Here is a 27,872-nt window from a genome sequence, read left to right as displayed (position 1 = left end):
GATGGACTAAAATCTTTTTTTTGCACTGTTGAATTTGAAAATTTTACACTCCTAAAAAACAGAATGATTTCATGGAGGAACAAAAGACGTAAAGCCGGAGAAACATTTCTTCTTTTCTTCCTTCAGTGTTTTATTTTATTGCGGTTTACAGTACAAAGACTCAGGCAGGTCAGACAGATCATCACTGCAGCTCTCATACAGCAGCTCATATTGGTAGAAGAGTCATGCAAAAGGCCAAATACACCACAAGCAGCCAGGAGCAACACACACACACACACACACACACACACACACACACACACACACACACACAGTATTCATACTTTCACACATGGTCATAATAACGCGGTCATATATCACTATGCAGAGTAACATTATTGCGTTCATTGAGGCGGACGAACAGGCAACAACAGGAGGAGTGACGGTGTCGAGGGTCGACGTCAGCCAGGCTGCATAAATACTTGTGGGATACACAGCAGACTGCTGGAGACCACATCGCCTCTTCTCACAGCCACAGAGCGCTCAGTGAGCTGACGGTGCACGTTCAGACACCGAGCCGTCACACTGGAGGCAATGTGTGTGTGTGTGCCGTTCCACTCGTTTTCAGAACACACTTCACTCTTTAAAAACCAAACACATCACATGGTTATAACAGCAGTCGGTGGGGACACACAGGTCAGTGTTGTATTTACAGGTAAAGCCCAGAGGAGGTCCACGGAGGTGGTGAAGTGACGGTGCAGAGGGGGCCGGAGCTGGTGGTGCCGACTCACAGGAAAGCACTGGGGTTGGCTCGGGGGTCCTTCTGGTTCCTGTAGCGATACGTGAGCCACACGCCCAGAATCTGACAAGAGGACACACTGACGGTCAGACAGGGAGAGCAACACAATCTGGTTTTCTTTTTGTTAACAAATCCTACAAGAAGACCCAAACCCACTGTGTCACCGGCTGACAGCTTCCTTCATCACCATCAACACACACACACACTGGAGTTTATTCTGACTGACGTCTTCTAACGTCTGATTAAAAACGACAGCTGTTTGAGGAAATCACTGAGCCTTTCTTCAAAAATGAAACTAAACATTTGTGAGGTGTTTTTTTAAAGACGATGTCTTCAGTAGGACTCAGACGGACAGAGGAGGGACGTCTGGAGAGATGCACACTGAGGCCAAACACGGGACTCACTGACAAACAGACTATAGCTTCATGTTCCACGACTCAGCGTTCTCTAAGCCATCTGATCTCTGCTGAAGTCCTCATCATGTTTACTGGATAATGTTGTCAATACATCATACTGTAGATGTATGAGATCCTATCTATGTATATGATGGCCAGCTAATTATAAAATGGAAACATTTAGAAAGCCGACCCAATTTACAACGTTATATTAAACTAGAAAAGCAATTTCTGAAGAAATGGCGATGTGAATGCTGGATGCTGAAGAGCCTTAATCTGTATGAAGAAATCAGAATCAAAAGATTATGAATCAGTAAATAAAAGTTGTAATTGCATGAAAAGCAGCTGAAGCCTTGTAAATAGTTAGTTCTGAGTTCCCTGTTAAGAAAGTTACCTTCTGGGGCTTTTATTTTGAAAAACTAGGTGAATCCCTAGTTTCCTGTTAACATACAAAAAGGAGAATTTTACCAAGCTCCAAACAAAGTTAAATATTCCAAAAAGTACAATTGGGATGAATGAAAGTTGAATAATAGCCAGGATCTATGGAAGATGTGGAACATTTTACAGTTTGAATGGAGTTTCTAGGTGAAAGTATGAACGAGCAGTGAAGAGTTGAAAATGCTTGAAAATGTTTAAATTCTGAACATTTCTTCCATTTATTTCAATGGAGAATTTCTGATGAATTATGGTTAACAATTCTGAAAATATGAAAGTTATGTATGAGGAAAGTAATAGCCATCATGTCCTAATTGAGCTGCACGTTTTGATGTTTGAATGGAGTTTCTATGTTGAAAAATGTGGAAGGAGTAGCGATGCAAAAAAAGTGGTCCGATGGAAAATAAAAATAACGAATGTAGAAGAACATGCTTCCAGCATTCACACCAATTATGTCGATAAACGTTACATTTTGACTACTGAACACCTGCACAGAATATATTATTATTAAATGTTATTTCAGAGCAGCGTCCTGCACCAGTAGATTTTTAGTTTCTCAGCACCACCTCTTTCCTTTCACTTTTTGTTACTCACAATCTCTCAACGGTTCAGGTCAAAGTAGGACTGTGCAGCTTTTTTCGCATTAAGGGCGTTTTCCCACCTGTAGATCGTTTGCTCTGGTCTGAATCAGGGACCAGATTGTTACCGTGGTGCGTGTGGCCTTTAGATTGGTTTGTGCTCACACGGCAGAATTTACAAGAAACTGCTCTCTGATTGGTCAGAACTTCCATGCTGGAAAACTCCCGGAAGTAAACAAAGAAGAGCAGACTTCCAGAACGCAACGATGGAGGGACGATTACGACGCTTCATTCGCAATTTTTCACTCAAGGCAACGATCCAGTTTGAAAATGAGGCGACTGGAAAACAATGTGTTGATGCACTGAAGGAGCATGTCAAGACAGTTCAGGAGGAGGCGTGCATTAACCCTCCTAAACTGTGACAGGAACATACATCAGGTCTGCCCGTGGTCTTCAACACAGCCTGACGTTACTCCTGTTTAGTACTGATGTGAATAGCGAGGACAAGCGCAGGCTCTTTAGTAGTAATGGTGTCCGGTGTCTGGTGTTGACGTGCACAGCGCAGCTCGCTACCGGAGCTTATTTAATCCAAAAAGGCTCAATGCTTCCTCCAGTTGGGCCGGATCGAGGTCGGATCACGTTCTCACCAAAAACAAAGCGTATCAAGAGGGTAAACGTTCCGGCGTTCGATTCAAACTAAACAAGGCAGGTGTGAATACGCCCTTACTCTCTTTCTGTAGAGTTGGTTGCGATGTAACCAGTGTGTGTGTGTGTGTGTGTGTGTGTGTGTGTGTGTGTGTGTGTACCAGTGCACAGCTCGGTCGGCTGAGCGAGGCTCAATGCTGTACTAAATAATAGATTGATTAGTTTCATAGTTAAACTGTGAAGAGCATCTAGCAGCAGCAGCAGCAGTGTTGTAGTTGTGATGTCTCACTTCAGTGAAGCTGAAAAAGAGTCCGATCCCTCCGACGAAGCGCAGAACCTCTCCGGCGTGTTCCTGGATCTTATCAGCGCAGGGCAAACAGGAGTGGTTGGGGAAACAGGCCTGCAGGACGACAAGAGACACAACAAGAGACACAACACCTGTTTCAGACAAATGTAACGCAGACAGCAGAGGAACTATCGATCTATATCTATATCTATATCTATATCTATATCTATATACCATCTATATCAACACGCTGAGACGTAACCGAGGCCAGGAAACATTTCATGAATCTGAACTCACAGCGTCACAGGGGAGGTCGGGGTCCACCTGTCTGAAGCCACAGCAGTTGAGGCTCTTCTCCACGTCCCTCTGAGTGCTCTGAGAGTTGTTCCAGCCCACCTCCAGCAGCTGATCCTGCAGCACAGTTCATGTGTTATGTGAGCATGTAAACCCGACTTCAGAACCCCGGATAAGCCCTCATCCCGTTCATGAGGAACCCAGATATGCTAGCTGGAGTAATCCTAAAGAAACCAGGATACTGCTGCATGTTTACACCTTATCCCGGTTATCGGGCGCCACCGACTATCAGCCAAGTGAAATACAAACAACGGAGGTAGCGAGAGAGCGACTGACGTCTGGAGCGATGAATAAACAGAGGTACTTTACACACAGCCAGATCAGTTCTAGGCACTACGTACTGTATGTGTGATGCATCAGAAAGGTGTTGCTCTCTGGGTTTAACGGTGCCCACACATCACTTCCACTTCGTTGCTGCAGGTGTAGACGTTAGTCTCTCTAGTACAAACAGTTGTTCAAGTTGGCCAGCTATCAAAACACACAGGAGAAAAGGATGGATATTCATCTTACCTGTTGCTCTCTGTTGATGGCCAAACAGGCACTGGAAACAGAGAACTGCACGATAAACACCATGAACAGGACGATCATGTACTGAGCTTCACCGTCAAGGAACAACAACTAATACACAAATCATACGTAGTCCAAATAATCCTGCTCACAGCCGGTGTTACTCTATTTAAAGCTGACACTGTACATCAGTAGACTAGTTAGTGAGGCTGGAGACGAAGCCGCCGTCTGCAGGACCGACCACGGTGTGAAATACGATGCTCGGTGCTGAACATGCAAACATGAATGGACATGAATTTTCCAAAACACTGAGGTGAAGAGAGCAAACTGTGGCAGATTAAAACAACCTGAGGGTCATAAACATGACATGCAAATTCATTACCAAGACTGCTCACAGATCAATATAATACATCTTCAGTGTTCATGAACATACTCGACACTCACAACTTTAGATATTCAAATATTTGTCTTAAAGCCGCTCTGTAGTGCTGCAAGGATACAAAGAAGAGCAGGACCTGGTGATGCTTCATGGCCCCGATGAGGCCGGCCAGCGCCACAAAGAAGAGGAAGACGCCCACACCGATGACGCCGCCCACCACCTGGAAACTGGAGACCAGACCGAACCACTTCCCCCACGCTGCGATGCCGATCATCAGCAGGCTCACCATCTGCAGGACGGACACACAGCCTGAGTCTCAATGATGTCATTAAATAACTAAATAACAGTTTGGTTGAATTATATCAAATGAAAGTATTTGCTGCAATTAAGAAAATGTAACCCCGTCTGGAAGACAAGCTTCATGTCCTCTAGGAACTCTGTCCTGGGTTCAAAAGAAGCATACAGTATACAGTATATACATAATATACATAATTAAACATCAATAAGTTGCAAATCCAAAATTCTAAATCGAACTATAAAGGAAGGAAACTCTGTTTGTCCGTCCCTCTGCGGGTTATCTGCAGATCTCGAGAACCGTTCATCCGATCAACTTAAAGGGACTGTTTGTAACTTCTTCCAGGTATAAATCATTGCTGGTCGGTGTCTCATGGTCTCTCGTGTGTCTCCGCTGTTCAGACTCAGACTCCAACACAAACTCCAGTGAAGCACCAAAACCGCGGGAAAAGCCAACACTAGGATCAGCAGTGATTCATGGAGAGACCTTCGTCTGGTCAGCTAACATTACTGTATTTACACGTTAGGTGTATTTTTCCAACGTGAGTAAGACTGTAAGACTTCATACTATCTTAGAACACTAACTGTGATGATGACCAGAATGCATTGCACGGGTGCTCACATAGACAATGAATGGGAAGCGTGGAAAGGACGGAGCCTGTGGACACGTACCAATACAAGCATGATGTAACTATTGATTTAAGAAACACATTAACTTGGCGTTTAGTATTGCTTTAGTATGAAACTTTCATGAAGTTGGTACAGATAGATTAAAAAAAGAAGGGTCATGACATCATTATGACATCATCACCAGGCTCAGTAGGCCTCTGGTGATTAACATCATATATTCTACTATATGAGATAAAGCCTGTAGGAACCTGTAGGGGTCATAGACACACACCTACAGGTCAGGTTGAGAACGCAGCGATGATGATCAGCGCTATCAGCAGAGACAGGACGTCCTCTGTAACGCCGTAAAATGAAATAACATTTAAAGACTTAAAACCTGAACTTTGTAAATATATAAAAAATAAACTAGGCTGCTTTTTTCTTTTTTTAAATGGGTTAAAATAGTTTTCTGTGCTGATCCAGTGAGCATCTGATCCTGGTAGTGAATAATTGATTCAACAGAGTCAGTGTGTTGATTACAGCAGGTCGGTGCCTCCATATTTACAGGATAAAACAACTCCGTCTATTATATTATATTATATTATATAAAAACCGGCTCTACAATGATCCATATGGTAACCTCCATCCTGCTGCTCTATAATGATCCATATGGTAACCTCCATCCTGCTGAGGATGCTCTACAATGATCCATATGGTAGCCTCCATCCTGTGATCCATATGGTAACCTCCATCCTGCTGAGGATGCTCTACAATGATCCATATGGTAGCCTCCATCCTGTGATCCATATGGTAACCTCCATCCTGCTGAGGATGCTCTACAATGATCCATATGGTAGCCTCCATCCTGTGATCCATATGGTAACCTCCATCCTGCTGAGGATGCTCTATATTGATCCATATGGTAACCTCCATCCTGCTCTATATTGATCCACATGGTAACCTCCATCCTGCTCTATAATGATCCATATGGTAACCTCCATCCTGCTGAGGATACTCTATATTATAATGATCCATATGGTAACCTCCATCCTGCTCTATAATGATCCATATGGTAGCCTCCATCCTGCTCTATAATGATCCATATGGTAACCTCCATCCTGCTCTATAATGATCCATATGGTAGCCTCCATCCTGCTCTATAATGATCCATATGGTAACCTCCATCCTGCTCTATAATGATCCATATGGTAGCCTCCATCCTGCTCTATAATGATCCATATGGTAGCCTCCATCCTGCTCTATAATGATCCATATGGTAACCTCCATCCTGCTCTATAATGATCCATATGGTAGCCTCCATCCTGCTCTATAATGATCCATATGGTAGCCTCCATCCTGCTCTATAATGATCCATATGGTAACCTCCATCCTGCTCTATAATGATCCATATGGTAGCCTCCATCCTGCTCTATAATGATCCATATGGTAGCCTCCATCCTGCTGATACTCACCACATAGAGGATGTTGAGGATGCACAGGGAGTGCTTGGAGCAGGTGAATCCGGCGCAGCCCATCTCGGTCAGTAAATGAAGACAATAAATACCATAAAACAATAAAGTATAATTAATATTTCAGCTCCAGAGATGAAATCCGGACAAAGAGAAAACCCCCGCAGGAATAACCGGTCGCTGAGCAGCAGGTCGGACCTGAAGAACGAAGCTGGATGAGTCAAATACCAACAACACACAACACACTGTACAGGAAGTCACATAGCAGGCCTTAGAAATAAAATACATCCATTTGTCATCGTATAGGTGAGACGGCTTCTATCTTAGCTTGACCACAGAAAATAAACAAATAAATAAATAAATAATAAATAAATAAATAGACAAATAGATAAATAGATAAATAAGTAAATGAGTAAATAAATAAATGCATAAATTAATAAATAAATAAATACATAAATAAGTAAATGAGTAATTGAGTAAGTAAATAAATAAATATATAAATACGTAAATAAATAAATACGTAAATAAATACATAAATAAGTAAATAAATAAATAAATAAGTAAATAAATACATAAATAAGTAAATATATAGATAAATACATAAATACATAAATAAGTAAATAAATACGTTAGAATAATAAATGAGTTAGTATTGACTTGTATAACTGGTTGCATGGAGACGGCTTTGAAACAGCATTTAGACCTTCAGCGTGGAGTTCATTATTTTATTATTTTATAAGTTTCCTGGAAACTTAAGCGTGTGTCTGACACAGAGTTTTAGAGTTTAAAAGTGGTTGATGATTCCAGAAGGAAGTTCTCCATTTAGATTAGAACACTTGCAGAAACTATAAATGTGTAGTTAAAACAATAAGATAAAATAAATAAAACATGTCCAGAGGGATATAATAACTTGTGTCTTTACAAAGGAAAGTGTGTTTATTTTGTTGTTTTTTGTTATTATTGAACATCAATTGATCTGACTACAGAAAATATGTCACTATAAAAGATAAAACAACGAGACAATTTATCATTATTTTATTTATTTATCTATCTATTTTTTTTTTTTTTTTTTTACTATGACTATTTAATTTTATTTGTATATTTGTGTGTATTTATTTATTTATATTTATTTTGTACACTTGTTTTTTTTGAGTGCCCTCTGGGTATTGTCATGGGTGGGGGGTGGGTGGGATATCTATCAGTCCAAACATGTTTGTGCAGTGGATTGTTAGAGTTGTATTAACACAATTCAGAAATAAAGTCTGTTTAAAATAAAAATAAAAAGATAAAAGGGAACTTTAATCAGCTGTTTTAGCAGGAAAATGATCCAAAGCCTGATGATCAAGTCTTTGGATGGACACTCAGTCAGTGCATGCTCCACCTTTATACACCTCAGTCACTGTGAGCTGAAACATTTATAAATATATTATTGTATTGCTGTATGACCGGTTGGTTGACATCGTTCATAAAGTGAAGTCGTGTTAGAAATTCAGTTCACTCCACTCAGCTGATGATTCAGTCGCTTATGTTTAGTGAATTAGAATAATAATATTGTAATGAGCCTCCCACCAAGGCCGAGAGTCTCTCTGTGACTGAAACCTAAATATTCTTATTACACAGACATACTGACTTCTGGTATTACAAGAGTTATTTGGTAAGGTGCTAAGTTGGTATGTTGTTTTAATGAGAATCCGCTGTGTCACAGTAACAAGAAAAACATCACTATAACCTGACAGATTTCATTATGAAGTCAACATTTATAAAGAGACATTAATATCCTCATGGTGGCAGAAACACGGTGGCCTTTACCATCAACAGCTTTCTGAGGGGATAATCAGAGAACCTCTACAGATACTGATGGAACTAAACACGACTAAATCACAGTCAATGCCGGGTCTTTGAATGTGTTTGGTGAATTCATGTCCATGAAAGTCCATGCTCTTATTTTGAAGACAGGTTTAGATGAGATTCCGGTGTCAGTGTGGTCACCTGATTTAACTTGACACCTGCTTGGCATGTGACTCAATGAGGCTCCAGAGCATCCGGCTGCTGATTGGCTGCAGAGGAAGTGATGCTATTTCCTCTGAAAGTCTTCCAGAAAGGATGTGGATCAGTAGAGTCAGCATGAAGAGACCTCTATACTGACTCTATCTGTTACTGACTGTAGAGTCAGTTACTGACCTGCAGTCAGTTACTGACTCTACAGTCAGTTACTGACCTGCAGTCAGTCAGGTGGAGTTAGTCAGTCAGTATCGGCTGCTGTCTGTGAGGTGATGCTGCTTCTGATTCCTCCTGTCTCATGTTACTCTCACACTTCATTTATGATTCATCAGCGACCCCGTTGGCTTGAAGAGAACACACATCGTTTCTGGGTCACACACACACACACACATTGAATGGAGGTGGTGCTGATGCCATACAGGAGAGAGTTGCAGTAGTCGAGGTGGGAGGAGATGAAGGCGTGGATGAGCCTCTCGGCAGCAGGGCGTGAGAGAGGGTCTGATCTCAGCAATATTGTGCAGGTGGTAGAAGGAGAAGAAGAACCGGAGCGTACTCACACATATATACAAAACCAGTTTATTCATAAAAACATGAGAGCATTGCCAAGTTACTCAAAACTCACATACGTACATCTACATCTACTGCAGAGGACATGTTTCTATTCCTGGACAGAGTCATATATAGATGGAGTCTGTACAGAGGTGGATGGACACCAGTAAGGCCGTCTCCATCCGTGGGACGGACTCCCGGTCCAGTGTCCAGAGACTCGTGGGGTTATCTGACGGTGTTGAGCTGCCACAGGAGGGGAGTGGGTCTGTGGTGGTGCCGGTTGGAGCGCCTCCTCTACACATGTTAACTAGCTGCTGGCTGTCGTTCAGGGCCACATGCAGACTACAGGAACTAGGCCTCCTCCCCCTCGGACTCGGACTCTGTGGACAAGAAGAAGAGAAGGCATAACATGACGGCTCCATCTGCTGGTTGCACTGACAATTACACGGCTGACTGTCAAAGCAAGAACCTGCTGTATGGGTACTGAAGCCGTCATCATTTAGAGTTATCCTATTTTTGAGTTATTATGTCATTATGTTTTACCAAAAACAAATCATGATGTCATATGAAGTCATAAATGATAATACTGAATATAATTACGGAATACTTTTTGAGTCCTGTTATTATGATATACTGTCTTCTACTAAGTCATACAGTTAATGCATGCAGATAGCAGACACACATCTGATTCAAAGTCATTTCACAGAACAAAATATCCCCACAGATATGCTTTAAAGGTTCTGTTTGTAACTTGTTACACGTATAAATCATTACGGCTCGCGTGTAGCTACGCTGTTCAGACTGCACAGGGACACCAGAACCGCGGGGTTGTGTCTGGTGGGGCCCGTCTTGCAAAACAGTGTTAACTCTTCCTGCTTCAGCGTCCCGACCGGTCGGAGGACGCGGGGGAGACCGTAGCTTTGGTCTCCAGGACCGGAGTCTCTGCTCCTCTGCCTGCCTTCACTCACACACCGCGCTCCTTCTCCTTCTCTCTCTCTCTCTCCACCTCTCACGTGCATGCTGCTCACTCCACACTGCAGAAGAGTTAGTTTAGCTCTGAGAATATCTAGTGAATGTTCAGTGGACGTTTGTGCAGAAATAACTGCTGCAGCTCCTCCAGACCAACAGAGGTTTCCCGTGTCTTGTGAAGTGACGGGGCTCCGGAGAGAGAAACGTTATCGTCTCCGACCAAAACTCCGGCGTCTCCCCCGTTCCCTCCGGCTGCGGTCGGGAGGCTGAGGCAGGAAAAGCCAACACTAGGATCAGCATTGATTCATGGAGAGACCTTCGTCTGGTCAGCTAACATTACTGCCAAGCAGCTGAACTATAGAGTGATATTGTGCTTTTAGCTGACGTGTGTCTCCTCACTGTGTTGAGCGATGCTCCTTCATGTCTATGTAGAGCGAGCACAAGCGCCAGCAACAGGACGCTGACTTTAGTTGACTTAACGGCCACAGGTGAAGCTGTTAACAACACATTTAGGATTCTTACAAACAGGCCCTTTAAGACAAAAAGAGCAGCATGTCGTGTTAACGAAACAAAGTTTTGTAGTCATGAAATATATTCCAATTCGTATTTCTCATTTAATTAATAAAGCTTGTTAAACATTTCTTTTCCAAATCCCCTTAGTGCATAAAATTAATATTTTTACGGTCAATTTAGTATAAAATTATGCAAATGACATCCCATTCTGATTTAATATGTTCCACGAGGGCACGCTTGGTGGCAGTAATAACAAATATCCTGACAGAGTCTGGGGACATGATTATAATTGATTATTATTAATATCATTGTTGCCTTCTTCAGCATTCTGGAGCCACTCAACAAACTTCTTCATCTGTTCCAGGAAGACACTCTTCCCTTTGGCGGCGTGGGCGTCTTTGTACCACTTTAAGATGGCCTCCTCACTCAGGACGTCGGCTGAGTTAAAGAGAGAAGAACATTCAGTACGAGGAGCTTAAAACCTGGACGCCAAACAAAGACAACAAACACATCTGGAGGATAATGACCAGATGCAAAAGGATAGCATGTAGATGCAGATTGATATGTGTGAGATACTGACCTTTGTAGAAGAGCATCACTATCTTAGAGAAGGACTTCATGAAGTGGATGTTGTCGTAGCAGTAATCCTGGATCTTCAGCAGCAGCACCAGCTCAGACTGACCCTGAGTGCTGAACACGGCCAGCAGAGGAGCATAGTACTGACAGACACACACACACACACACACACACACACACACACACACACACACACACACACACACACACAGTGAACATCTGACCCTCCTATACCTACCTATACATAAAGTGTTGCTAATGATACCAATATTCATGTTACTGTGCCTGAACGCATCCTGTACTAGTTTACGTTGGAGAACTTTGGCTTCTTCTGTTCAATAAAAAAAGGGGTCTCATCTCATCTTCAGCCTCTTATCTGGGGTCAGGTCGCGGGGCCAACAGCTCCAGCAGGGGACCCCAAACTTCCCTTTCCCGGGCCACATTAACCAGCTCTGACTGGGGGATCCCGAGGCGTTCCCAGGCCAGGGTGGAGATATAATCACCTCCCTAGGGAGGCGCCCAGGGGGCATCCTTACTAGATGCCCGAACCACTTCAGCTGGCTCCTTTTAACGCAAAGGAGTAGCGGCTCTACTCCGAGTCCCTCACGGATGACTGAGCTTCTCACCCTATCTCTAAGGGAGACGCCAGCCACCCTCCTGAGGAAACCCATTTCAGCTGCTTGTACCCGCGATCTAGTTCTTTGGGTCTTCACCCATCAGCCCTCATGACCAGAGGTGAGAGTAGGAACGAAGATTGACTGGTAGATCGAGAGCTTTGCCTTCCGGCTCAGCTCTCTTTTCATCACAACAGTACGGTAAAGCGAATGCAATACCGCCCCTGCTGCTCCGATTCTCAGGCCAATCTCACGTTCCATCGTCCCCTCACTCACCAACAAGACCCCGAGGTACTTGAACTCCTTCACTTGGGGTAAGGACTCATTCCCTACCCGGAGTAGGCAATCCACCGGTTTCCTGCTGAGAACCACGTCCTCAGATTTAGAGGTGCTGATCCTCATCCAAGCCGCTTCACACTCGGCAGCGAACCGATCCAGTGAATGCTGGAGGTCACAGACCGATGATGCCAACAGGACCACATCATCTGCAAAAAGCAGCGATGAGACCTCAGCACACCAAACTGCAACCCCCCCCCCCTGACTACGCCTCGATTGGTGACAAAGCGCAGCCCTGGCGAAGGCTAACCCCCGACCGGAAACAAGTCCGACTTACTGCCGAGAACGTTGTAGGAAAATGTTGTAAAAAACCTTTTTGTTCTAGCCGACGGGGGACTCTGTGTTGTGCCGTGATCAGCTGTGTGTGTGTGACCTACTTTGAGGTGTTTGAGTGCCTGCTCTGTGACCAGCTCCTCCTTCTTGTTCCACTCCACAGCGTTCATCAGGCACATCCACAACAGGCCAATCACAGCCTGCTCCTGCAGATTGCTCCTCTTCATCTCCTCCTTCACATACACCACCATCTGAACACACATGAGCATACAGTAAGGCCTGGCCCCAGATCTGATTACACTACGGTATGATCGCTACGCCGGTAGAACCCCGGTACCTCTCTGATGGGGCACTCCTGGGACAGGCGCTCCTGCAGTTCTTTCTGCAGCTCTTTGCGGGTTCCCAGACTCTGCTGCAGACGCAGGAAGTCAGACAGCTCTTTGAGCCCGGCGTCATTGAAGTACTTAGAGAAATGCTCCACATTCTGCTTGTTAGCAGGAAACAGCTCCTGAAGTCAACATGGGCAGGAAACAAAAGAACAAAATACAATACATTGCTTTAGAAATGATAACAGCTTATCCTCCTATAGAGAGGTCCAACAGAACTCAGACTGATGGTCTGATGACTTTAACTACGGTACCATACCGAGAGATCAGAATCTGCTGCCACAAAGCTTCATTGGGTCCAGTCAGACGTCTGAGAGGACTACTCTCCATGTTTAAATGCTCTTTGGTTCTAGAAAGTGCTCTATAAAGAGATGAAGGGCTGTTTTGTACCTGGAGAACAAAACACTGTACAATGGTTCAACCAGACAAAGAGACAAAGATCTCTCTGATCAACAATTGAATGTGAATAGAAAAAATCACCAGTCATTAACTCCACCGAAGAGAAGAAGTAAAATAATACAGCAGTTTTGGAAACATATCCAGACATAAGAGTGGTTGCGCTTTCTAGATTTGCATATCATGGAAGACTGGGCTGCCTTGGCGGAGGTCTGTATCTCTGAGTGTCCGTCTAGTTGGTAAAAGAAACTGGAAGCTTGACATCAACATGTGTGCAGATTTAAATAGGAACAAGTTCCTGCTTCAGTATCAGGTGCACAATAATGCAGCTGGAATTAACAGTGTTGCTTTTGCAAAGGTCTTCTTCAAACTTCACAACAGAAATGGAAGGTTAGTCTAGATGTTAGAGCCAATTTAGTATATTAAGTTTGCATTGTTGCCCTCTGCTTGCCCTCGGGTTGACAGATGAACACGATCAGTGGAAACTCTCCTGATATTAATACTTTGCATTCAGTCCTACTGATAAGGGACCAGTACGTTACTCTCTGAATCTCTGAAATGTGTCACACTCTCCGGTAAACCTCCTGTTGATCCATGTTTTTTTTTCTTACCAGAAGTCTTTTATCCAGGTTTGCCTTCCTCAAAGACGAGGTCACTGAATTGGCATCTTTCTCTGCAATCCATGCTTTGAACATTATCACAGCAAAGGCTGCAGAGATCCCTGAAAAAGTGATGTCCAGAAACAAAGAAGTCAGTTCGGAAAGAAATATGTTCTTTGTCATTTGACATAATACTTACTGGTGGTCCTTGATGCCCAATTTCACATCTTCACACATCTTAATCAATATCTTTAAGTGATGCAATTTATAAAGTGAACAGTCCTTTATGGTTTTAGTCTGTATTTTATTCACTATATTTCCAACAGTTCCTGCAGATGTTTCACAATAAAAGCTTACCAGGAAAGAGATTGGTTTTCCCAACTGAGCTGCTTTTAACGTGAAATACTTCTGCAGGACATGTTGACTTTAATTGGCAGTAGCTTGAAAATGAACTGCAAAGTAGAAGAGACTGATAATAATTAGTGAAAGTAAATAGTATTCTTGTGTAAAGGGAACATGAGAGCAGCAGAGTGGAGCGTGCTCCGTTGGGATCTGTTGTTGTGCTGTCAAAAACAACGTTAAACTGACTTCCAGACAACAGGTAAACATGGAGACAATCTTTAAAAGTGCATTAACTGGGTAAAAGGAGAAATTAGAATTAAAGGTCCCATATCGTGCTCATTTTCAGGTTCACACTTGTATTTTGTGTTTCTACTAGAACATGTTTACATCCTGTAATGTTAAGAAAAACCTTTATTTTCCTCATACTGTCTGCCTGAATATTCCTGTATTTACCCTCTGTCTTAAACACTCTGTTTTAGTGCATTTCAATGGAATTGCTACGAAATTGCAAAACAATTGCGTTGCTAGGCAACAGTTTGGGTCCATGTGTACTTCCTGTCAGCTGATGACACACATACACTGCAACCAGGAATAAACTGGAACACATTTAGAATGTTTACTTTTAAATCTGTGTCAAGGGTCTAAATATTGTATATTCGTGACATCACGAATGTGCAGAAATCCTCACAGCTTGTTTCAAATGCAGAGTTTCTGAATACGGGCTGTGTGTATTTCCCTCTGGATTGAGTGTTTCGATACTTTCACAGTATTTATATAGGACTTAAGCCTGCTTTATAATAATAAAAAAATGAAAATCACACTTTTTTATGATATGGGACCTTTAAAGACCTGTTTTGGTTCTCTCTGCAGTTTAGGTAAATTTACAGTTTAAAGTCTTGTGAACTTCACTGCTGAACATCAAATCTATTATCTACTATAACCACCTCCACTACTCCCAGTTAGACCGGCTGCTATCAGGCAGTAATCTATAGCAGAATACAGCAGAGTTGTGTCCTCTCACCATCTTTGACCACGTTATCGGTGTAGAGGCTGTTGATGATGGCAGCTGGGAGTGTGCTGTTGGCCAGCAGGATGCCCGTCAGCATGGCTAGCTTGGTCTGTTCCGACTCACTGAAGCCCTTCAGGAAGAGCAGCAGCTACACAGCAACAGAAAGCCGGCTGTGAGGACAGTCACAGTCAGATGTTATGACCGTAACAAACCAACACAATACTGAACATGTGAAGATTAACCTTTTTGATTTCATCCTCAAAGGCCTTCTCCAGATATTTGTATCTTCTGATGAGCTTATTGAAAACCTGCAATCACAAAGTGGACCGTGACATAATTAGCCAAACGACAGTCAGTAAGTCTGTATGATGTTAATCTGATTGGCCAGTGAGCCCATTGAACCCAGATGTTAAAGGGGCGGCTGTGGCGCAGGAGGTTGTCCACTAATTGGAAGATTGGCGGTTTGATCCCCGGCTCCTCCGGTCTGCATGTCGAAGTGTCCTTGAGCAAGATACTGAACCCCAAAATACTTTATCATTAAAGCGCTTTGTGTGGTCGGAAGACGAGAAAGGATCTATATCATTTAACAGAAGCCCGTCCTCTTTCCTGTTTGTCACAGTCAGTACAAAGGGGAGCGTGGACGTACCTGAGCATGCAGGCGTAGTGAGGCATGGCTTTCTTCAGTGGTGAACACGCAAAATGCCGTCACCTTGTTCTTGTCTCCTTCATCGATACGAGTCCCACCAGGAGCTGAGGAAGGGACCAGGAGGTTTAAAGTTAGAGCTTTCGGACCCGTTGTTGAGAGCGTTTCCTGTCCCAAGCTGGACAGCCGTGTGATGGTTCAGATCGCTTTAAGCATATTCAACTGCCTGCTTGATGTTGTATCATGTGTTATATCCGTCAGGCGTAAGCCTGGGAGGAGATTATGTGTGTGTGTGTGTGTACATCTGTCTGTCCACGGCTAATCCTGCACAGGCTACTACTGGACCCATCAGCCCAATACTCATTTATGACTGTATGCTCTGCACTGCACTGCCACTAACGATTACCTCAGCTGTGTAGACGGCCACAGTGACAACACTCACCAAGCATGCTTCCTGCGATGAGGATGTCAAACAGAGTGTCAGCATAGCGTCTGTAGTCCAGTCGCGACCCCGTGACATCTAGAAACTTGGCTACAGCATCCAAGTCGCCACCGGCTTCGTTGAGGCCCGCAACAATCGTGTCTCGAAAAACTGTTGGCTCAAACTTCTCTTTTTCATCTAGAGCAGAGAATCACAAGATCAATGCAAAAAAAGATAGAACATGCGTACACATGTCATTGTAGGCTACTTTCTAAGTTATTTACTACATAAACTTTACATTACTTCTGCAAGTGACATCACACTATCAGACACGGCCCTTCGGGCTCTGAGCGGCAGGTTTTCGTCTGTCCGTGCATATCCAAATTTTTCTAACTACGTTGACGCAGATGGGCGGAGAAAATGGAGAGCTTTGAGCTGCTTTGAGAATGTCAGTTTGCCGCCAGGAGAAACCCGTACAGAGTATAAAAGATCCAAACGTTTCCTTGTCAGGATTCCACATCAGTTCATGTCAGTGCGGCCGTCCTTGTGGGAAAAATATTCTGCCTACTGCAGCTTTAAAGCTGCAGTAGGCAGAATATTTTTGGCATCATTGGGCAAAAATCCCAAAATAACCTTTCAGCATATTGTACTTCAGGTGTTCTGAGAGAAACTAGACTTCTGCTCCTCCTCATGGCTCTGTTTTCAGGCTTTAGAACATCTAGCCTGTGACGGGAGACTTTGACCAATCACAGGTCATTTCAGAGAGAGAGAGTGTTCCTTTAAGAACAGATTCAACCCAAATAACTTAAATTAAATGTCCATGTCAATATTGCGGTTTAGTCTCTGATTCATTTAATATAATATAAATACTATTTTTTGCATAATATAAATTTGCAAATGTTTGAAACGTGCAGAGAACCAGACCGATTTTTGTCGCTTTGGTAAAGCAGAACATCGCCGCTGCCAAGCTCATACGAAGCCCTCTTTGGTACTCACCCCTTTTCCTGGTCTTAAACCTCTGGCCTGTGAGCACTGGCTTCTGCTGCTTACCGGTAGTCATACAAGTCCTGAAGCAGCAACACAGACAGACACTCAGTCAGTCCGACATGTTTCACTGAGACTGACAGATACAGATACATCGGCCATTTGCATTAGGTTTTGCCTACAATCATTACTTTGGAATATGCCTTTACTATGCCTGCATGCAGTGGTGGAAAGTAACTAAGTACATTTACTTAAATACAATATTAACGTACTTATACTTTACTTGGATATTTCCATTTTCTGCTACATTATACTTCTCCTCCGCTTCATCTCAGAGGCAAATATTGCACTTTTTACTCCACTGCATTTATTTATAACTTTAGTTACTTTGCAGAAGCAGAGTAATACAAAATATTATCAACAAATGAATTATGATGTGTTAAATTGGATAACGTTTATTGACTTTATTGATCCCTTGATGAAATTCACAAGCTGCCTGGCAGTGTATATATTCTGCATAATGAGTACTTTTGATACTTTAAGTATATTTTGATGTTAATACTTTTGTACTTGATGAAGAAGCAGTTGGCGTCTTCATCAGAGTGCTCCAGTGTGCTTTGGACCTGCTCTCTGAAGTCTCTCCTGTCACAAGACTGCCCTACTATTCCTTGTGAGGCGGCTGAAGCGCGTTTAACCTTCCTTCTTCACTCAACACATTAACGTTTCTTTATTTTATTTTTTTTTATTGGAAGAACATTGCAAGGCATATAAATTACAGAGCAAATAAGTAGTCCCCCCCCTCCCCACACCCCTGACAATAAAGGAAATAACCAATATAACTCTAAAAGCTATAAGACTTAAAGGGACTATTTGTAACTTTCAGAAATGCTTGTTAACAGCGACACCTGTGGCCGTGAAATCGACGAAAGTCAGCGTCGGGCTCGCGCTTGCTCGCTCTTAATATACCTGAACGAGCATCGCTCAAAACAGTGAGGCGACACACGTCAGCTAAAACCACAATATCACTCTATATTTCAGCTGCTTGGCAGTAATGTTAGCTGACCAGACGAAGGTCTCTCCATGAACATGATTTAGATCTGATCTTAGTGTTGGCTTTTAGTGCCTCAGCGGAGGCTGGTGCAGCGGGGCTCTGCAGCGTGTCTCCCTGCTCTCTCCACCCGCAGCCGGAGAGAGCAGAGGAGACACCGGCACCCGGTCGGTAACGAGACGATAACGTTTCTCTCTGCGGAGCCCCGTCACTTCACAAGACACGGAAAACCTCTGTTGGTCTGGAGGAGCTGCAGCAGTTATTTCTGCAGAAACGTCCACTGAACATTCACTAGATATTCTCAGAGTTAAACTAACTCTTCTGCAGTGTGGAGTGAGCGCGCGTTCACGTCTAGAGGTGGAGCGAACTGAGAACGCGCGCTCTGTCTGAGTGAAGGCAGGCAGGCAGAGGAGGAGAGGCAGCGGCCACACGCGAGCGCGCATGTGTGGCGACCCGCTACATTTATACGCTTAAAAAGTTACAAATAGTCCCTTTAAGGCAGCAATGACGCCAAAATTAGAAACACACTAGACACATGAAATAATAAAACACATACAACATTCACATATTCAAAAAAAAACATAGATAAAATTAAATTAAAAAAAAGAATTGAGATAAAAATAAATAAATAATTATAACAACACCAATCCAACAAAACAAATAAGGAGGCTCAGAGGTCACAGCCAGGCGAGGGGGTCAGAGATTCAAAATGGTTTAGAAGAGGTTTCCAAATCTTTTCAAAAGAATTTAGGGAACCCTTAAGTTAAGGGAAAATCGACATTTAGACAGTAACGTATCTATCCCCCACCTGTTGTGAGTCGGACGTAGAACATGTTTCCATTTAAACAGAATAAGTCTCCTTGCCAACAAGGTGGTGAAGGAGAGAACATGTTGCATGTCTGTAGAAATGTTGGGCTGAAGGACTCCGAACAAAGCCAAGAGAGGGCCGGGGGGGATAACAGCAGCATTATCTGCTACGTTAAGTGTGTTAAAGATCTCTGACCAAAATGTATTGAGCTTCGGACAGGACCAGAACATGTGAGTGTGGTCGGCTGGAGATTGCCGGCACCTGTTACACACCAAAGTGGGACACAAGACACTGATCCCTAGTGATTATAATAAAAATGTACATAACACTTGTCAAATTTAAGCAGACTCCCCCCAAATTATATATAAAGATAATTGTAAAAATCCCGCGCTTACCAGCAGTGAGTTCCTTGTGCTTCAGGTTGGACTGCGTTGAGTGTCTGAGTGTTGTTCTGCCTGATAACTGTGTGCTCGGCTCTATAAACTCTATAGTGGGCTCATCCCTCTTACTGAGACACGTGTCATCCAGCTCATACTCATTACCCCCCCCCCCCCCTCTCTCTCTTTCACTCACTCATTCATTCATTCATGATGCATGCATACCATGTGTGTGTTTGTGTGCATGGATGCATGCATATACACACACACACATGGTATGTTAGTTGATATTATTTTGAAAGACACAACCTACTACAAGTTGCCAGAAAAGCTCCCATGTCTGTGGCAGGGATTGGATTGGCTGGGTCACGGATTACAGCACTTTCTAATCCACAGCATCAATCCCTGTTGTTGTCTGGATCTCGGTCAGCTCAGGAGCCGACAGTCCCTTCACTGCCATCACTCACTTGCTCACACACACAGAACATATTACATTTTATTTCTGATTGCTTAGGTGCTTTGTTTGAAACAGTAGGCTAGTTTTGCAAAAATCTACACACTAACCACAAAAGCTTACACCAAACCAGTAAAACACACATCTCTCGCAAAAACAAACAGTTTGTTCTGTTGGGCAGATCCTCCTCAGGTGAACCTGCCGGGGCGGCGGAAGCTGCAGTTGCTTCTGGGTTCCGCTTCATCAGTCGCTCAAGTAAACCTTTTTAAACCGGTTGTTACTCTTCAGCTTTTGTTTACACCTGAGCACAGCCTGGATGATGTCACTAACAGGATCATGGACATCTAAGATGCTGTCCGTAACGGTCCCTGGGACTGGAGCCTATCCCAGCATGCATTGAGGCACAAGGCTATCAGCACCCAGGATATTACAGGATTAACACCCACGTTAATAACATGAAGAATCTAGTAAGATTCTTCCATCCAAATTCTCTCCATACTCGTGAACTAGTAGTGGTACACTGTGAAGAACCATATTGTACTCTACAGATGAAACAAACAAACAAATGTAATCCCATATGTTGACTATTGTTGTCATCCATCATTTTAACAATCTTTGTTACAACTAGATAATGCATTTCCTGATGAAAACGTGTGGGAATGCGGACAGCTGACATGAACTGTGTGTAGCTGTAGTTTCCATCCTGACCTCCAGGTGGAGACGTTCTGTCACTTTAAACTGAAAAACCAGACCGGAAGTACTAGTAACCGGAAGTGCGGTTGTCTGGTTGTGACGTCGGGCTGTTGGCGGGATAGTTGTTTTGTTAGCTGACGAGCATCCTAGATCCGTTTAAACAGGTGAAACCTCAGGTAAACACTTTAACACTCAGGTAAACACTTTAACACTCAGGTAGACACTTTAACACTCAGGTAAACACTTTAACACTCAGGTAAACACTTTAACACTCAGGTAAACACTTTAACACTCAGGTAGACACTTTAACACTCAGGTAACACTTTAACACTCAGGTAAACACTTTAACACTCAGGTAACACTTTAACACTCAGGTAAACACTTTAACACTCAGGTAAACACTTTAACACTCAGGTAAACACTTTAACACTCAGGTAAACACTTTAACACTCAGGTAAACACTTTAACACTCAGGTAGACACTTTAACACTCAGGTAAACACTTTAACACTCAGGTAAACACTTTAACACTCAGGTAAACACTCACTTAACACGGTTCCTTTGAGCTGAAGTCAACGCAGACGCGAAGAGAAGAATATTAACCGAGTTAGACCCGAATACAGCTGGTTAGCCTGTTAGCTGCTAGCGTTAGCCTCTCAGCTCTCTCTAATGTGGCTCCTGTTCTCTGATTGAACCTCCAGACCAGGACCAGGACCAGAAAAGTCCGACAAATGTCCCAAACAATCGGAAAAAACACCGGAAAATGTCAGAAAAAATCGGGGGAAATTTTAGAAAAATTTCCAAAAAAGGTCCAAACAAATCTGAAAAATGTCTGAAATAAAACTCCGAAAAATGTCAGAAAAAAAATCTGTAAAATGTCCCAAAAAGTCAGAAAAATCTCTAAAAAAACTTCCGAAAAAATTTCTGAAAAAAACTCCGAAAAATGTCCAAGAAAGTCAGAAAAAAATCTGAAAAAACTTCCAAAGAAGTCTGAAAAATGTCCAAAAAATTTTGTAAAAAAAGTCTGAAAATTGTCCTGAAAAAGTTAAAAAAAAAAAAAACGGAAAATGTCCAAAAAAAGTCAGAGAAATCGGAAAAACTTCCGAAAAAATTCTGAAGTCTAAAAAATGTTTGAAAAAACCCCACCAAAAATGTCCGAAAAAAATTCTGTAAAATGTCTCAAATATTCTGAAAAATGTCCAAAAAAAGTTAAAAAAAAAGAAAAGTCGGAAAAAAATCTGAAAAAGCTTCCGAAGAAGTCTGAAAAATGTTCAAAAAAAGTGAAAAAAAATCAGAAAAATGCCTGAAAAAAATGTCAGAAAATAATTCTGAAAACTGTCCAAAAAAAGTTAAAAAAAAAAAAAAAATCGGAGAAAAATTCTGAAGTCTGAAAAATGTTTAAAAAACCCCTCCAAAAATGTCTGAAAAATATCTGAAAAAAATTATGAAAAATGTCAGAAAAAAAATTCTGAAAGAAATTCTGAAAAAGTCAGAAAAATTTCTGAAAGAAATTCAGAAAATGTCCAAAAAAAGTGAGAAAAAAGTGAGAAAAAAATCTGAAAAAACTTCCGAAGAAGTCTGAAAAATTTCCAAAAAAAAGTGAGAAAAACTGAAAAATGCCTGAAAAAAATTCAGAAAATTTCCAAAAAAGTACAAAAACAAAAGTCTGAAAAAACTATCGAAAAATCTCTGAAAAAATTATGAAAATTCAGAAAATGTCCAAAAAAAGTCGGAAAAAAATCTGAAAAAGCTTCCGAAGAAGTCTGAAAAATGTTCAAAAACAAGTTGTGTTTTTCTTTTAATGTAAAAAAGCGTCTTGTTTCTACAATATTTGTACCGGTTTTAGATTATGGAGATGTTTTGTAGATGCATGCCTCTGCTCAGTGCCTTCATATGGTTGATGTAGCTCACCGTGCATCCTCGAGGTTCACTACAGATAGTAAAGCTCTGACTCACCACTGTAAATTGGACTCTCGGGTGGGATGGCCTGCACTGGCAACCCATAGGGTCTCTCCATTGGTACATCCTTATATATAAAGTGATTCTGGGTCTGCTCCCACAACACTTAAGTGTTTTTATTACGCAAAAAAATTGTGGACGGTATTCACTGCGTTCACAGGACTTCTTTGTGCTCTCTGTCCCAAAAGCTTGGACAAAAATTGTGGAAAGGGCTTTTGCATATTCTGCACCCTCAGCCACTAGTTATTTGCTCAGTGTTTCAGCAGACGTGTTGAAGTGATTGAGGAACAGAATAAGATGGATGGTGACATATTTACTCTTCTTTATGTGGAACATATCATGATGTGTGCACAGTATAATGCAACATACTAATTCACGTGATCAGGTTTTGTCTGATATAATTCTACATTAGTTTGATACGTGACGACATTTGTGTGAGTTACAAAGAACATGTTGATTTTAAAACGGTGAACATGGTTTCATCTGGTCCTGTTAACTGTTTAATAACTGTTTAAAACGCTTAACATTTTCTCAGATTTTGCACTGTACTATAGAAATATTATATTTGGTTGCTATGGTTACAGTGACAAAGACAGTAATGCATTTTTTCTTATTAATTTAATTTTAATTCTCGTGAAGTTCCACATTCACAAAGTGTAAATTTACCAAAAAAAAGCCTAATTTCTTCGTATTTATGAAAGAAATGGAATTATATCTGTAAACAATTTATTCCTCACAAAACCAAAAAAAAAAAAAAATGTATGCAATATCTTTAATGTTTTTAAGTGAAATTATTGTCATACTCTCGCGTGGTCTTTTTTTATTATTATTTATTTTTTTATGGTGTTTTTTTTTATTTTATGTTGGTTTTGTTTCATTTCTGTTGTCCTTTTATGTTTGTCACAGCTCTTTGTTTATGTTTTCGCTATGCTTCTTTTGTATGTAAATGTTTTTAATGTTTTCTGCTGTTACTATGGATACTGTCATTTTGAAATAAAAAAAATAAAAAATAACTGTTTAAAACGCCAATGCAGCAAGTTAAAGATATATAGAGGACATGGGGTAAGCAGCCGAAGTTCCCACTTGTCCTGAACGCAGCACGGTGACTTCAGGGTGTGTGTGGGCGGGGCTAAAATGGATAAGTGACCGCGAGAACACGGAGGCATCGCGAGATTTGCACATAATCCAGAGTGAATCCAGGACAGCAGAGAGGAGACCTGCTGGATCTCAGAGACCAGGACCGGGACAGGACCAAGACCAAGACCAAGACCAAGACCAGGAGCAGGACCAGGACCAGGAACACCAGAACCAGAACCAGAACCAGAACCAGAACCAGGACCAGAACCAGAACTAGAACCAGGACCAGGAACAGGACCAGGAGCACTACAAGAGCGGAATGGAGGAGGACCAGCAGAACCCAGACCAGCAGAGCAACGAGGTCCCCAGTAGACCAGCAGCAGGCACGTCCTCTGATCCCACCGATGTTCAGGTCAGTGTTCATGACTTCATGACGTCATAATGACACTAAAGACACGAGGCAGAGTCTCGAGGGTCCCGGTATCATCCTGTTTTTATCATCAGGTTTAATGTGGAACAATAATAGTGTGTAGTGCCAAATATTTCAGAGTCGTGGTCGGGGCCATAGATTCTAACTTACTGATATTTCAGAGTCGTGGTCGGGGCCATAGATTCTAACTTACTGATATTTCAGAGCCGTGGTCGGGGCCGTAGATTCTAATTTACTGATATTTCAGAGTCGTGGTCGGGGCCGTAGATTCTAATTTACTGATATTTCAGAGCCGTGGTCGGGGCCATAGATTCTAAGCTGCACAAACCTCAGTCAGATAAAGGATCAATGAGTCTGGCAGACTAGATTAACATATTCTGTCCCTGCCCTCTCTCGGCTACGAAGGGATTGATGGAAAAATACTGACCATTGGAGTGCAAATTAGTTTCTACATCTCATTCTTTGTCTCATCATGCAAATGAAAGATCTGACTCACATCGTCTTTACAGGTCTGAGTACAGGTGGGAGGTCGGCGGGAGGGTGAGGGGTGTGAATGTGATCTTATCAAGCCTGCAGTAAAACACATTCAGGTGTTAGCCAGTTGATGAGTCTCCACAGTGGGGGGGCTGCTGATGTCCTGCAGGCTCCTCCACACTGATGCCAGGTCGTTTTCAGTGTAGCTCCTGCTGCAGCATCAAAAACACTCCAATCAGTGCAGTCAAAGCAGGGGAGTCGCTCAGCTCCATAAAGGATGCTCTCTTTCTCTGTATGAAGGCAATAACATCAGAGGCTTTAAGCAGTGAAGTACTGAAACACCATCAGAGAGAAGGTTTGGTGGTGGATTCACCGTTTAACGTGAAGGACGCTGGTGCATGGTCACTAATAATGATGTCATAATTATATCATCCACGAGAGTGCAGATGAGTTTTTAAGCAGAGTGTCAGTTTCTGTCCTGTCTGTGCTCAAAGTGATAATTAAAGTAGATGTGCTGTAGTTAGTGGAAGCGTCTGGTACTGACAGTGCACGTGTAGCTGTATGGGATTGCATTTATATTTAAAATATACATAATGATAACAGAAAAACTAAAATGAGACTAAAGTTTTGGTTTTCTTGTGTATTGTACCACAGTCTGGGTGAATACTTAATTCTGATTGGCTGCAGGGTGTCCATTAATTCCTGATAATGGACACCTACTAAGTATTTCCAGCGAAACTGTCTGTTCACCGTTCTAAATTAATGCGCTGGCTGCAAAACAATCTGAATATCTTATTTACAACACGTATAACGTATATAGTATAACGTTAGTCCTTCAGTGCCTCGTCTTCTGAACACCACATGGTGGCGACTGGAACACACAAAGCTTTAGATTTTGGTGCAAAACGCATGAAAATATAAATTAATAGTCTTCATTTGTTTTCTTTGGTGAGTGACCATGGTATAAGTGAGATAACGTCCTTCGAGGTGTCCATAATCAGGAATTAATGGCCTTCGAGGAGGCTCATCAGACGGTCGTCAGGCATTATCCCTTAGATTAAATTTGTGGGCTAAAGAAATACTATTGGTCCATTGATCCCAATTAAGACTATAAAAACCCTTGGATGATATTGAGTGTGTTCAGCTGCAGAATATTTACACACGGCTCAACTCCTGCCCTTATATAGTGATTAGAGGGACCTATGCTAATAATAAACAATCAGCCACATGCCTCCAATTTATCATCAAGTGGGATTCATCATTCAGCACACCTGGTGCATCTGGAGTTGACTTCTCTTATTTTTTCTCTTAACAGAAAATTAAGAGAAAACCTAAAAGAGAGTTAAGGGAATGTTGCTGCATGAGGCCCATTGTGGGTTATGTTGTAAATGTTATTTATGGTTTTAGATAGCTCGCTCCACCATGGCATCTCACTGACTCTCTCTCTCTCTCTTTATGTCTGTCTGTTGCTATAGAAACGAAGAGAAGGAGGGGGACTCAAACGTCACAGCTGTCAGCTCTGTGGCAAATCCTTCACAACATCTGGAAGTTTAAAGATTCATGAGAGTGTTCACACTGGAGAGAAACCGTACAGCTGCGACCAATGTGGTAAAACTTTTTCTGTTGGCGGTTACCTTAAAAGCCACCAACGCATTCACACTGGAGAGAAACCGTACAGCTGCAACGAATGTGGCACAACTTTTACTCGGAGTACTCACCTTAAAAGACACCAACGCATTCACACTGGAGAGAAACCGTACAGCTGTGACCAATGTGGGGCAGTTTTCACCAGTCAAGGTAATTTAGAAAACCATCGACGTGTTCACACTGGAGAGAAACCGTACTGGTGTGACCAATGTGGGAAAACTTTTTCTCAGGATATTTCCCTTAAAGTCCATCAACGCATTCACAGTGGAGAGAAACCGTACTGGTGTGACCAATGTGGGAAAACTTTTTCTCAGGATAGTTCCCTTAAAAGACACCAACGCATTCACACTGGAGAGAAACCGTACCAGTGTGACCAATGTGGTAAAACCTTTACTCAGAGTAGTCACTTTAAATCCCACCAGTGCATTCACACTGCATCGTTGTGAACATGTTTCAGAGGCCAGCTAGCTGTTTCCTCCTGCCTCTTCCCCATGCCCTGATAGCTATGTTGTTATATTCTGAGCTTCTCTCCACATTGAAGTCTGACCAACAGTGACTTTACAAAACAATTCAACAAAGAAAATAATCAGCAGATTAATGGATGGTAAAGAAAAAAATTTATTACTGGAATAAAGGTCAGTATGTAGCCGTAGCCACAATAACATACATGCTGTTTAGAACATAAAGACCAGAAACTGTTGACTGTAGTCGAACCCCTGGGCCTGTGCCCCGTAGACACGTTCAATAATCCATCCACGAGTCGACAGCTGGAGAAAGATCAAGGAGGACATTCACATCCGACACCAGAGACCATCTTTGAACAGAGACGGGGGTTACCATCTCCCCCCGAATACAACCACCTGTTATCATGTGACTGTGCTGGACTAGCGTCATGTGATGACAACTGAGGAAGGTTAAGTGCTGAAGAAGGCCATGGAAGGTGGTCAAAAGCTCCAAAAAGAGAGTATGTGAGCCTTGAGTTTAGAATGATTTATTCCAGATGTGTTCCCATTATTGTTTTTATCAGCTTCATGCATATTCTCTTGTTCTTATTGTTTTATAGTTCAACATTATATTTTCCTCCTCTGTGTAGTTTTCATTGAATAATCTTTATTTTACATTTATATTCTTGTTTTTATTTTCTATGACTGAATGTGGTTTTGAGTCAGTTAAGGTTTGTTCACGCTGATAGCAAAGAGACACAGATTGATGTTAGAGATGGCTCCAGCTGAGGTGGAGACGTGTTCGCTATTTGTTTCCATGGTAACGCCTGTTTGCATCGTGATTATTGCTGTTGAACTTGCATCCTTCCAGGATTGCTGCTTTAATAATCTAAGCTGTTCACTTCATGTTTTCAATGTTGTCATTAAATTAGTCGACACAAAGAGATGCTTTGACTCCTCATTCAAAACCGTTTCCATCAATCAATATTTGTTGAGCTGTTGTAATTGGCGTTCTCAGTAGAAGTGAATCAATAAACTTTAATAGATCTAAATATTTGTGGATGTAATTTGTTGTGTGTGTACAGTACAAAAATATCTGCTTTTCAATATCAGAGACATTAAA

The 27,872-nt window shown here is 42.2% G+C and overlaps 2 protein-coding genes and 1 pseudogene across 2 annotated transcripts; 1 reads left to right on the top strand and 2 right to left on the bottom strand.

Moving 5' to 3' along the window:
- Positions 1-105: 105 nt before the first annotated feature.
- Positions 106-6,950, bottom strand: tspan13b (tetraspanin 13b). Its single transcript, XM_074614285.1, has 6 exons — positions 6,733-6,950; positions 4,479-4,646; positions 3,982-4,062; positions 3,415-3,528; positions 3,121-3,231; positions 106-841 (listed from the first exon to the last, which is right to left on the bottom strand). Exons 1-6 carry the CDS (start codon positions 6,793-6,795, stop codon positions 767-769), a joined length of 612 nt encoding a protein of 203 aa, XP_074470386.1. The 5' UTR covers positions 6,796-6,950; the 3' UTR covers positions 106-766.
- Positions 6,951-9,288: 2,338 nt separating this feature from the next.
- bzw2 (basic leucine zipper and W2 domains 2) lies at positions 9,289-20,419 on the bottom strand. The gene is made up of 12 exons (XM_074614282.1): positions 19,592-20,419; positions 17,353-17,423; positions 16,378-16,554; positions 15,939-16,042; positions 15,535-15,600; positions 15,305-15,440; positions 13,954-14,063; positions 12,898-13,068; positions 12,665-12,811; positions 11,342-11,480; positions 11,077-11,199; positions 9,289-9,659 (listed from the first exon to the last, which is right to left on the bottom strand). The coding sequence occupies exons 2-12, from the start codon at positions 17,414-17,416 to the stop codon at positions 9,631-9,633; spliced, it is 1,266 nt and encodes a 421-aa protein (XP_074470383.1). The 5' UTR covers positions 17,417-17,423; positions 19,592-20,419; the 3' UTR covers positions 9,289-9,630.
- A 3,511-nt stretch (positions 20,420-23,930) lies between these two features.
- The window catches only part of LOC141754929 (uncharacterized), a 28,536-nt pseudogene continuing 24,594 nt past the window's right edge, over positions 23,931-27,872 (top strand).

Source organism: Sebastes fasciatus, chromosome 17 (genome assembly GCF_043250625.1).
Source record: "Sebastes fasciatus isolate fSebFas1 chromosome 17, fSebFas1.pri, whole genome shotgun sequence".
NCBI classification, from domain to species: Eukaryota; Metazoa; Chordata; class Actinopteri; order Perciformes; family Sebastidae; genus Sebastes; species Sebastes fasciatus.
This window is presented reverse-complemented; position numbering and strand designations above follow the sequence as displayed.